Source organism: Oncorhynchus keta, chromosome 29 (genome assembly GCF_023373465.1).
Source record: "Oncorhynchus keta strain PuntledgeMale-10-30-2019 chromosome 29, Oket_V2, whole genome shotgun sequence".
Classification (NCBI taxonomy): Eukaryota; Metazoa; Chordata; class Actinopteri; order Salmoniformes; family Salmonidae; genus Oncorhynchus; species Oncorhynchus keta.
In genome coordinates this window covers 36,322,170-36,334,773 of record NC_068449.1, presented here as the reverse complement: position 1 = coordinate 36,334,773, position 12,604 = coordinate 36,322,170, and the positions used below count along the sequence as shown (strand labels likewise).

At 44.5% G+C, this 12,604-nt stretch overlaps 1 protein-coding gene across 1 annotated transcript in view; it reads right to left on the bottom strand.

The window, feature by feature from the left end:
- Window positions 1–5,240: 5,240 nt before the first annotated feature.
- The window catches only part of slc25a21 (solute carrier family 25 member 21), an 86,662-nt gene continuing 79,298 nt past the window's right edge, over window positions 5,241–12,604 (bottom strand). The window contains exons 8-11 of the mRNA XM_052485223.1: window positions 8,030–8,211; window positions 7,108–7,160; window positions 6,200–6,291; window positions 5,241–6,152 (exon numbers count right to left, since the gene is read on the bottom strand). Coding sequence (XP_052341183.1) covers window positions 6,230–6,291; window positions 7,108–7,160; window positions 8,030–8,211 — 297 coding nt within the window. The 3' untranslated portion in view covers window positions 5,241–6,152; window positions 6,200–6,229. The remainder of the gene's footprint in view (window positions 6,153–6,199; window positions 6,292–7,107; window positions 7,161–8,029; window positions 8,212–12,604) is intronic.

The window sequence follows — 12,604 nt, the reverse complement described above, 5'->3', positions numbered from 1 at the left end:
ATTTAAATGCACGCACGCACACACAGTGTACTAAAGTAACACGAAGCAGGGCACTACACACACACACACACACTCAGTCTAATAAAGCAACACTAAGCAGGGTGCTACACACACACACACTCAGTCTAATAAAGCAACACGAAGCAGGGCGCTACACACACACACACTCAGTCTAATAAAGCAACACTAAGCAGGGCGCACACACACACACACACTCAGTCTAATAAAGCAACACTAAGCAGGGTGCTACACACACACACTCAGTCTAATAAAGTAACACTAAGCAGGGTGCTACACACACACACTCAGTCTAATAAAGTAACACTAAGCAGGGTGCTACACACACACACTCAGTCTAATAAAGCAACACTAAGCAGGGTGCTACACACACACACTCAGTCTAATAAAGCAACACTAAGCAGGGTGCTACACACACACACTCAGTCTAATAAAGCAACACTAAGCAGGGTGCTACACACACACACTCAGTCTACTAAAGTAACACTAAGCAGGGTGCTACACACACACACTCAGTCTACTAAAGTAACACGAAGCAGGGTGCCACACACACACACACACACACACACACACACACACACACACACACACACACACACACACACACACACACACACACACACACACACACACACAGTCTAATAAAGTAACACTAAGCAGGGTGCTACACACACACTCAGTCTACTAAAGTAACACTAAGCAGGGCGCTACACACACACTCGGTCTACTAAAGTAACACGAAGCAGGGTGCTATACACACACACCCAGTCTAATAAAGTAACACTAAGCAGGGTGCCACACACACACACACACACACACACACACACACACACACACACACACACACACACACACACACACACACACACACACACACACACACACACACACAGTAACACACACACACACACACACACACACACACACACACACACACTCAGTCTAATAAAGTAACACCAAGCAGGGTGCTACACACACACTCAGTCTAATAAAGTAACACGAAGCAGGGTGCTACACACACACACACACACTCAGTCTACTAAAGTAACACTAAGCAGGGTGCTACACACACACTCAGTCTACTAAAGTAACACTAAGCAGGGCGCTACACACACACACGGTCTACTAAAGTAACACGAAGCAGGGTGCCACACACACACTCAGTCTAATAAAGTAACACTAAGCAGGGTGCTCACACACACACACTCAGTCTAATAAAGTAACACTAAGCAGGGTGCCACACACACACACACACACACACACACACACACACACACACACACACACACACACACACACACACACACACACACACACACACACACACACACACACACACAGTCTAATAAAGTAACACGAAGCAGGGTGCACACACACACACACACACACACTCAGTCTACTAAAGTAACACTAAGCAGGGTGCTACACACACACACACACACAGTCCACTAAAGTAACACGAAGCAGGGTGCTACACACACACACACACTCAGTCTAATAAAGTAACACTAAGCAGGGTGCTATACACACACACACTCAGTCTACTAAAGTAACACTAAGCAGGGTGCTACACACACACACTCAGTCTACTAAAGTAACACTAAGCAGGGTGCTATACACACACACACTCAGTCTACTAAAGTAACACTAAGCAGGGTGCTATACACACACACTCAGTCTACTAAAGTAACACTAAGCAGGGTGCTACACACACACACTCAGTCTACTAAAGTAACACTAAGCAGGGTGCTATACACACACACTCAGTCTACTAAAGTAACACGAAGCAGGGTGCCACACACACACACACACACACACACACACACACACACACACACACACACACACACACACACACACACACACACACACACACACACACACACACACACACACACACACACACACACACACACACACAGTCTACTAAAGTAACACTAAGCAGGGTGCTACACACACACAGTCTACAGTCTAATAAAGTAACACTAAGCAGGGTGCTACACACACACTCAGTCTAATAAAGTAACAAGAAGCAGGGTGCTACACACACACACACACTCAGTCTACTAAAGTAACACTAAGCAGGGTGCTACACACACACTCAGTCTACTAAAGTAACACTAAGCAGGGGCGCACACACACACACTCGGTCTACTAAAGTAACACACACAAGCAGGGTGCACCACACACACACTCAGTCTAATAAAGTAACACTAAGCAGGGTGCCACACACACACTCAGTCTAATAAAGTAACACTAAGCAGGGTGCCACACACACACACACACACACACACACACACACACACACACACACACACACACACACACACACACTAAAGTAACACACACACACACACACACACACACACACACACACACACACACACACACACTCTAATAAAGTAACACGAAGCAGGGTGCTACACACACACACACACTCAGTCTACTAAAGTAACACTAAGCAGGGTGCTACACACACACACACACACAGTCCACTAAAGTAACACGAAGCAGGGTGCTACACACACACACACACTCAGTCTAATAAAGTAACACTAAGCAGGGTGCTATACACACACACACTCAGTCTACTAAAGTAACACTAAGCAGGGTGCTATACACACACACTCAGTCTACTAAAGTAACACTAAGCAGGGTGCTATACACACACACTCAGTCTACTAAAGTAACACTAAGCAGGGTGCTATACACACACACTCAGTCTACTAAAGTAACACTAAGCAGGGTGCTACACACACACACAACTAAAATAACACTAAGCAGGGTGCTACACACACACTCAATCTACTAAAGTAACACTAAGCAGGGTGCCACACACACACACACACACACACACACACACACACACACACACACACACACACACACACACACACACACACACACACACACACACACACACACACACACACACACACACACACACACACAGTCTACTAAAGTAACACTAAGCAGGGTGCTACACACACACACAGTCTAATAAAGTAACACTAAGCAGGGTGCTACATACACAACTACAGAAATACATGGGGTTAGGCGCGCTCTTGTTCATTGGACTTTTTAAAAGGAAGGTGACAATAGACAGATTGTTTTCTATGTGTCTTAAAAACAGCATGTTTAAACACACAGGTGAGTAAAAACGATAAATTAGCAGGTCCGTTCTGGGGAGCCAAACCACTGCACATCTGGTGTGTGTGGCATGATGCTTTAACAGAGACTAGGTTAGGTGTACCTTCCATTTTTAACCCTGTCAGCACAGAACACTACCGTCAAACTCAAAGTGTGGATCCTACACACGGTATTGGGGAAGCTACTTTGAAAATATACCAAGCTACCAATTACTTCACACTGAAAAACTGTTAAGCTACACTAAAGTTACGCTTAAAAAATATATAGTTTACTTAACTGAAGTTACTTTGAAAAGCAGTTTCACTACACCACCATGATGGCTCCTTGCTGTCCCCAGTCCACCTGACTGTGCTGCTGCTCCAGTTTCAACTGTTCTGCCTTATTATTATTTGACCATTCTGGTCATTTATGAACATTTGAACATCTTGGTCATGTTCTGTTATAATCTCTACCCGGCACAGCCAGAAGAGGACTGGCCACCCCACATAGCCCGGTTCCTCTCTAGGTTTCTTCCTAGGTTTTGGCCTTTCTAGGGAGTTTTTCCTAGCCACCGTGCTTTTACACCTGCATTGTTTGCTGTTTGGGGTTTTAGGCTGGGTTTCTGTACAGCACTTTGAGATATCAGCTGATGTACGAAGGGCTATATAAATAAATTTGACTTGACTTGACTACAGCTAAACTACTTATTGATCAATTTAAATCTGAAATGTCATAAACTACACATTTCAAGAACAAATCACTTTGAGGTCATACTGTATGTTAAAACAATGTAATTTTGCCTATTAAACACACGCAAAAAAAACAAATGTTTCAAGTGATAATGAGGCAGGTTTGATGCAAAATAAGTATTGTGTAGTTACAGTAGGTAGCTACGACGCTAAATGTCAAAAAAAAAGTTATGAACTACTGAAAACACTACCCAGATTTGAATTTAGTTCAACTACCACCAAACTACTGCAAAATGCAGTTGAACTACATAGTTAGCTACTCCCCAACACTGCCTACAAATACTAGATACACTGGATACAGTATTTTCATCTTTCACCTCCCTCTATATCCACTGTGGCCCGGTAGGGAAAAAACAGGCTGCTACTTCATTTAAGCTGTGACAAGGCTACTACTGTATGTTTTCTCATGATTGCACGGCTGTCAAAGAGGAGACGGGGCCATTCTGAGGAAGACATGTCAGCATTGGAGACAGACAAGAGAGAGCAAGGAATTCCTACACAGGTGGGGGAGTGAAGGAACGGAGAACGGCGAGGCCGGGGTAGAGCGTGGCGGTATATGTTCAGTAAAGGGGGAAGGCGTTACAGTTTGCATGCCTGTATGCGTGTGTGAGGGAGGAGTGTACTGCGTTGCTACGTTACTCCAGCGCACGAACCGAACACATGTTGCAAGAACTCCAGAACAAACGCATGCATTCGACACTCCATTACGAAGAGAACAGGTTAAGCATTTACAATTCCATCCATCCGCAGCCTTCAGTTGTTAGTCTATCACCGACCGTACAGTGGGCCTCGGGGCAAAGAACCGGGAGTCTTTCCATTTTGGCAGAGAGCAGCTCACACATTAATGATGAGTGTCAAATAGCAACCTGACTCAACATAGCCTACTGCTGACTGCTGCCAGGAGAGGGGGGGGGGGGTGGAGAGAGAAGGAGCCAGGCTAAGCCACAGGTGTGTGTGTGTGTGTGTGTGTGTGTGTGTGTGTGTGTGTGTGTGTGTGTGTGTGTGTGTGTGTGTGTGTGTGTGTGTGTGTGTGTGTGAGAGAGAGAGCGTGCCTACAGGAGATATACAGTAGAATGAGAGAGTGTGTTGTAGACTCCATTCTCTGCTCAAATATTTGAATATCTGGAGGTTGTTAATTGAGCTTGTTGTAAAGCTACGTTGCACCAGTGATTCAGTCAGCCCCACAGACCCAGAGAGGAGACTGATATAAAGACACACTCTTGGCTAACAGCTTCTATGGCTGACAGGAACACACACTCATGCATGCACGCACACACGTCTCTCTCTCTCCCTCCCTCCCTCCCGCACACACACAAACACACACACACAAACACACACACACACTTCAAGTTTGACGTGTTTTAATCTGTCACATACAAGTAGCTTCATAGGTACTTTGAAAAAGATATTCTACGTAAAAAAAGAAGAAAAGAAAATCACAAACTATTTCAAGATATCAATGCGAGTCTATTGTCTTCGATGATGATTTTGTCATTTCTATTCAATGTGTACAAAAATGGCAGAATTTTACAGGAGGCTTCATCCTGTGCCTGATTACGTTTATGTGAAGTCGACTTTGAATTAATGCACTGTGGGTGGAGCGTGTGTGTGTGTGTGTGTGTGTGTGTGTGTGTGTGTGTAATCTGGACATTTGGGCTTGGAACACCGTGGCTGTGTGTTTGTAAGAGTTTGTAGTGGACTCTAAACCCCCTGTATGTTAAATAGGTTTACATTAGTATGGCAGCGAGATACAATATAGGACTCATCTATGCACACAGTATGTAATGGCATGCATGGCTATTGTATTAGAAGTGTTAAGTTGTTCCCAATAATGTTTGTGCATTAAATGAGGCAGGGCCTTGATTTGTCGAGGTGGATTATTATTGAGTGTAATGGAAGATGAGCTTGGACGTTGTATGGCTGCAATGTGGATAACAGATCAGTGTTATGCGTTATGGTTCTATTCCGATTATACTATGGTTGTATTCTGGTTGTACTATGGTTGCATTCTGGTTGTACAATGGTTGTATGTATGGGACGGGCACTAGCTGGAACAGTCTATTGGAGGTCACAGGGTTTAGGGAGGCCTGTGGATGTTGGAACCTGAGACAGCAGGCCCCCTAAGGCTGCCTGGTGCGCTTCAGTAAACTACCTGGTGGGCATCCTAATAGATTGCCTGGTGGGCACCTTAAGGCAAGGCTGGTGGGCTTCAGTAAACTACCTGGTGGGCATCCTAATAGATTGCCTGGTGGGCACCTTAAGGCAAGGCTGGTGGGCATCCTAATAGATTGCCTGGTGGGCACCTTAAGGCAAGGCTGGTGGGCTTCTTCTCATCACCAGTTCTTATTTAACCATCCAGATACGTATTCATACACCAGCAGCATCACAGCTCCACCTAGGAGGAGGAGAAGACAACGGGGCATAGAGATGAATACAATACTACACATTATAATACTGATAATGTCATCTAATTTCATGTGTGGAGTTGTAGGGCTGGGCGACATGCCCAAAATATCATATCATGGTATTAAAAATAATCGGACGGTACGATGGTATTTAACATGATTTGAAACATTCCACAGGCCACAATCAAACGGCCTGATCAACTCTATGCGAAGGAGATGTTTCGCACTGCATGAGGCAAATGGTGGTCACACCAAATATTGACTGGTTTTCTGATCCACGCCCCTACTTTCTTCTTTAAGGTATCTGTTGACCAACAGATGCATATCTGTATTCCCAGTCATGTGAAAAATAAAGTATTTGAAATGATTGCATGTTGCGTTTATATCTTTTTTTCAGTGTAGAGGGTAAAGTAAAAACCCAAACCGGTCCGTGCATCAATACCGGTAAATTGTAAAATACTGTATTTCGCCCAGCCCTATGGAGTTGCCAGACTGATTTTTAGAAGGACATGCTGTGCAATAACTATTATACCAAGATAAGGGTTAGGCTATCATTAGCAGAGACCACATCTAGATAAAAAACCATCTGTAATATAGTATAATCAACCTCTCATTTAGTGATATGATGAAAGACGTAGGCTGCATTTTAAATTAGCCATAACATTCAAGATGTACTGTAACAAATAGCATACGTCTCTTTACCAAAAACATTGCTCCTCTGATAAAAATGCTATATTATTATTTCTCAGTCTGTAATGACCAAACGTTTGGGAAGAAAGTGAATTGAATAGTTGTAGGAACGTCACCTGGTCCGAGTCTCATGATCTTGGGGACCAGTCCTTTGTACAGCGCCAAGTATCTGGAGAAATAATACAATATTACATCTGGAGAAACAACAGAGGTGTCTTAGAACTAAGAAAAAAAGATAACATTACTTAAAAAATAAAAGAAACACTGAGATCCCTTTTATTCTAAATCCCTGTACAGTGTGTGTGTGAGTGTATGTGCGTGTGCATGAATGCGCAAACATGTGTGTGTAATTACGAGTGTTGGCATTATTGGGCTTAGCAGATGCGACTGCCTGCCCGGTTTCTGTCTCCCTCGCATGTCAGGTAGAGAGAGAGAGAGAGAGAGCACACTAATAGTCCTTGGTGTTTAGTGTAGTGTAACTTAAGGGTATACCTACTATCTGCGCTAACCCTAATGTGTTCAAGGTGATCAGTGTTCCTGGCTGGCGCTGGCCTCCCTTACCCGTCACCCCTCCCTCCCCCGTCCCACACTACGCCTCCTGCTCACCTACCCCCGCCACTGATGGCGTTAATAAGGCTCGACCCACTTCCTCCCTGCCCCTCTGTCTGATTAGATTGACCCATGGAGCGCCGCGCGGCTCGTTAGGACAGCCTTAACGACGTCTCCCATAGGGACCACTAATTAGCTGCGACTGTGTTGTGTTAGAGCATGGGGACTGGACGGAGTGGGCTGAGAGTAGACCTCTCTCTCCCTCCTCCTCTCTCCCTCTTGAAAAAGCAGCAGTGAGTCAGTGCCACTCCTACAGCAGCATCAGCCCCCCCTAGGCCCCAGACAATACACTAGTCGACCCAACAACACCTAGGAACCACATCAAGAGGTTCAGATGTCTTGGCGTAATTGGCTAAGGGGTTGAGTCGCTGGACCCGGGTTAGAGTCCAGGCTGAGGCAACCCCCCGGACTTCAGCGCTCCATACGTACCCCTCCTCCCGGTAGACCAGGCCCATGGTCTGGAAGCAGGTCCGGTACTTGATCTCTCCAGGTATGGGCTGGGGAGCCTGGATGCGGCTTTTGGCCACGTCGAAGGGAATGTTGACACAGGATGAGATGGTTCCGGAGGCCAGGCCAATAGCAAACTTCCTCAGGAACTCCAGGGTTGGGTCCTGACAGGGGAAAAGGGAGAGACAGGGACAAAGAAGAGAGACAGAGAAGAACAAGAGATGGGAGAGAGATAGAGATGTTCACTAAAGAGACAGAGGTCTGTGCTGCAGCAGTATCCATTGATGTTCCTCTCTCATTTATCTGCCTGGACATCTTTTTCTATTTTATAATCTGCCTGCTCCAGGTCATTGTTCAATATGAAAGAAAGAGATAGTGATATCTACAGTTGAAGTCGGAAGTTTACATACACTTAGGTTGGTGTCATTAAAACTTGTTTTTCAACCACTCCACAAATTTCTTTGAAACAAATTACAGTTTTGGCAAGTCAGTTAGGACATCTACTTTGTGCATGACACAAGTCATTTTTCCAGCAATTGTTTACAGACAGATTATTTCACTTAATTCAAATATAATTCACTGTATCACAATTCCAGTGGGTCAGAAGTTTACATACACTAAATTGACTGTGCCTTTAAACAGCTTGGAAAATTCCAGAAAATTATGTCATGGCCGTAGAAGCTTCTGATAGGCTAATTGACATCATTTGAGTCAATTGGAGGTGTACCTGTGGATGTATTTCAAGGCCTACCTTCAAACTCAGTGCCTCTTTGCTTGACATCATGGGAAATCAAAAGAAATCAGCCAAGACCTCAGAAAAACAATTGTAGACCTCCACAAGTTTGATTCATCCTTGAGAGCAATTTCCAAACGCCTGAAGGTACCACGTTCATCTGTACAAACAATAGTACGCAAGTATAAACACCATGGGACCACGCAGCCGTCATACCACTCAGGAAGGAGACGCGTTCTGTCTCCTAGAGTTAAACGTACTTTGGTGCGAAAAGTGCAAATAAATCCCAGAACAACAGCAAAGGACCTTGTGAAGATGCTTGAGGAAACGGGTACAAAAGTATCTATATCCACAGTAAAACGAGTCATTATATCGACATAACCTGAAAGGTCGCTCAGCAAGGAAGAAACAACTGCTCCAAAACCGCCATAAAAAAGCCAGACTACGGTTTGCAACTGCACATGGGGACAAAAATCGTATTTTTTGGAGAATTGTCCTCTGGTCTTATGAAACAAAAATATAACTGTTTGGCCATCATGACCATCGTTATGTTTGGATGCTTGCAAGCTGAAGAACACCATCCCAACAGTGAAGCACGGGGGTGGCAGCATCATGTTGTGGAGGTGCTTTGCTGCAGGAGGGACTGGTGCACTTGACAAAATAGATGGCATCATAGGGCCTCCCAGGTGGCTCAGTGGTTGGTTTCGGACTTCAACTGTATATATCTTGATGGTGTAGTGATGAAATCCAACCCAACCCAACAGGATAGATGTAAGGACAATGTGTGCGTGTGGGGGGGTAGAGAGAGAGAGAGAGCAATGACTCTGACTCATGCATATGATTGCAAAGCAAAGCTGGCATGAAAACCCTGATCATTTTATGGTAGCAAGGGGGAAAATTAGTGCTTCCTGACTGCAGTTTCCACCTCTCTGATTGGCTGAAGCACATGTCTGTTTGTGCGCTTGCTAGAGAGAGAGAGGATTTATAAACAGGGTTCATGCAGGCAGACTGGCGGAGGCATATGGGGACAATTTAGTCTAATTGGGCATTGACTCTCTCTGCAGCACAGGGGTATTACTGTGTGTGTGTGTGTGTGTTTGTGTGTGTGTGTGTGTGTGTGTATTACTGTACCAAAGAGAGAGAGAGAAGTCCCGGTCGGCCCAGGGAACTCTGAAGGTTAATTGGTCAGGATATATATATATATTTTTTTTTACAAATGACAGAAGCCTATAGAAAGGCAGATCCTGGACAAGCCTGTATCTTGTCAAAGATCTGGACACTGAGTGCTGCTGAGTTAAATAACAGATCATCTTTGAGTTGTTGGTTTTTTAAGTAGAATGTGGAGTACGGAACTGCTTGAAGTGGAATAAACATTTCCGGTAGTCATTTTAGTTGTACAGTACCGGTACTCATAAAAGAGTTGGGGTACTCAACCCAGAGGTTACATTTGAGTTACTGAGGAGGTTACATTTTAGTCTGGCCTCTGAACACCAACATGTACTTACAATAAGCACCAACCCAGACATTCACTTCTGACGGCACTGTGTTAGGAACAGCCCGTTCAAATGCACATGAACGTGGCACAGTGAATTTGACTGCCGACACGACCGAGTTGCGATGCTCATTGCTCACCCTGCTAACAACAGCAGTTGAAGGGGTTCAATAATCAGCCCAGCCCGTCTCTGCTGGAGCAAGTTATATATATCCTGTAACTATACAATGGGCTGAGCTTCACCTAAAACAGGCTCAACTCCAGCCAAGCCTGCAGGTAGGTATAATGCATTATGATGCGGTTATAATGCATAGTTAGACTTATATGACCCCATTTTCCCATCTCACAATGATTCCGTCTAAATACCAGCCATTCTGAGTCAGTAGAAAAATTCCCGAATAGAGAGATATGACTGGTTTTCCCCAAAGGATCACTCTCTGAAGCTAAGATAACCAAGCCTAAGAAGTGGTCATTTTCCCTCTATTGACCACTTTAATACAGTGCACGCATGATAATAACTATCCATAAGTGCCACACATAAATGCCAGAATCATGCAGACCAGGGGTGAATTCACCCAATAAAAAAAAGCTTCAGTCAAAACGGCTTCCACATCTACCCCACTGTAGAACTAACTTCCTCCTGAAATAATAATACACTGTCTGCTTTCAATTAGTCCATGGAAGTTAATCTAGGATGCATCGCAAATGGCATCCTACTCAAGATGTAGTGCACTACTTTTGACCAGGGCCCATAGGGCACAATATCTGGAGTAGGGTGACATTTGAGACGCAGACCTAATGCTGTCTCCAGTTTCTACACGGTGAACAGGCTGGCGTATGGTAACGTTTCCATTCAACAAAATGTACTTTTGTTTGGGAATCAGGCCCTCGATGCCGGATGTGTAACGTGAACCTCTGAGGATGTTGTAGAGAGCAAACAGACGAGCTATTAGCGGCCCTCTACCCAACTCCTCTCTGATTTTCCTTCCTCTCAGTTGACTCACTGACTAACCAATCCAACTGTAGTACCTAGAGCATGGCTAACCAATCCTAATGTAGTACCTAGAGCATGGATAACCAATCCAACTGTAGTACCTAGAGCATGGCTAACCAATCCAACTGTAGTACCTAGAGCATGGCTAACCAATCCTACTGTAGTACCTAGAGCATGGATAACCAATCCAACTGTAGTACCTAGAGCATGGCTAACCAATCCAACTGTAGTACCTAGAGCATGGCTAACCAATCCTACTGTAGTACCTAGAGCATGGCTAACCAATCCAACTGTAGTACCTAGAGCATGGCTAACCAATCCAACTGTAGTACCTAGAGCATGGATAACCAATCCAACTGTAGTACCTAGAGCATGGCTAACCAATCCTACTGTAGTACCTAGAGCATGGATAACCAATCCAACTGTAGTACCTAGAGCATGGCTAACCAATCCAACTGTAGTACCTAGAGCATGGCTAACCAATCCAACTGTAGTACTTAGAGCATGGCTAACCAATCCAACTGTGGTACCTAGAGCATGGCTAACCAATCCAACTGTAGTACTTAGAACATGGCTAACCAATCCAACTGTAGTACCTAGAGCATGGCTGACCAATCCAACTGTAGTACCTAGAGCATGGCTAACCAATCCAACTGTAGTACCTAGAGCATGGCTAACCAATCCAACTGTAGTACTTAGAGCATGGCTAACCAATCCAACTGTAGTACCTAGTGCATGGCTAACCAATCCAACTGTAGTACTTAGAGCATGGCTAACCAATCCAACTGTAGTACCTAGAGCATGGATAACCAATCCAACTGTAGTACCTAGAGCATGGCTAACCAATCCAAATGTAGTACCTAGAGCATGGCTAACCAATCCAACTGTAGTACCTAGAGCATGGCTAACCAATCCAACTGTAGTACCTAGAGCATGGCTAACCAATCCAACTGTAGTACCTAGAGCATGGCTAACCAATCCGACTGTTGTACTTAGAGCATGGCTAACCAATCCAACTGTAGTACCTAGAGCATGGCTAACCAATCCAACTGTAGTACCTAGAGCATGGATAACCAATCCAACTGTAGTACCTAGAGCATGGATAACCAATCCAACTGTAGTACCTAGAGCATGGATAACCAATCCAACTGTAGTACCTAGAGCATGGCCAACCAATCCAACTGTAGTACCTAGAGCATGGATAACCAATCCAACTGTAGTACCTAGAGCATGGATAACCAATCCAACTGTAGTACCTAGAGCATGGCTAACCAATCCTACTGTAGTACCTAGAGCATGGCTAACCAATCCAACTGTAGTACCTAGAGCATGGCTAAC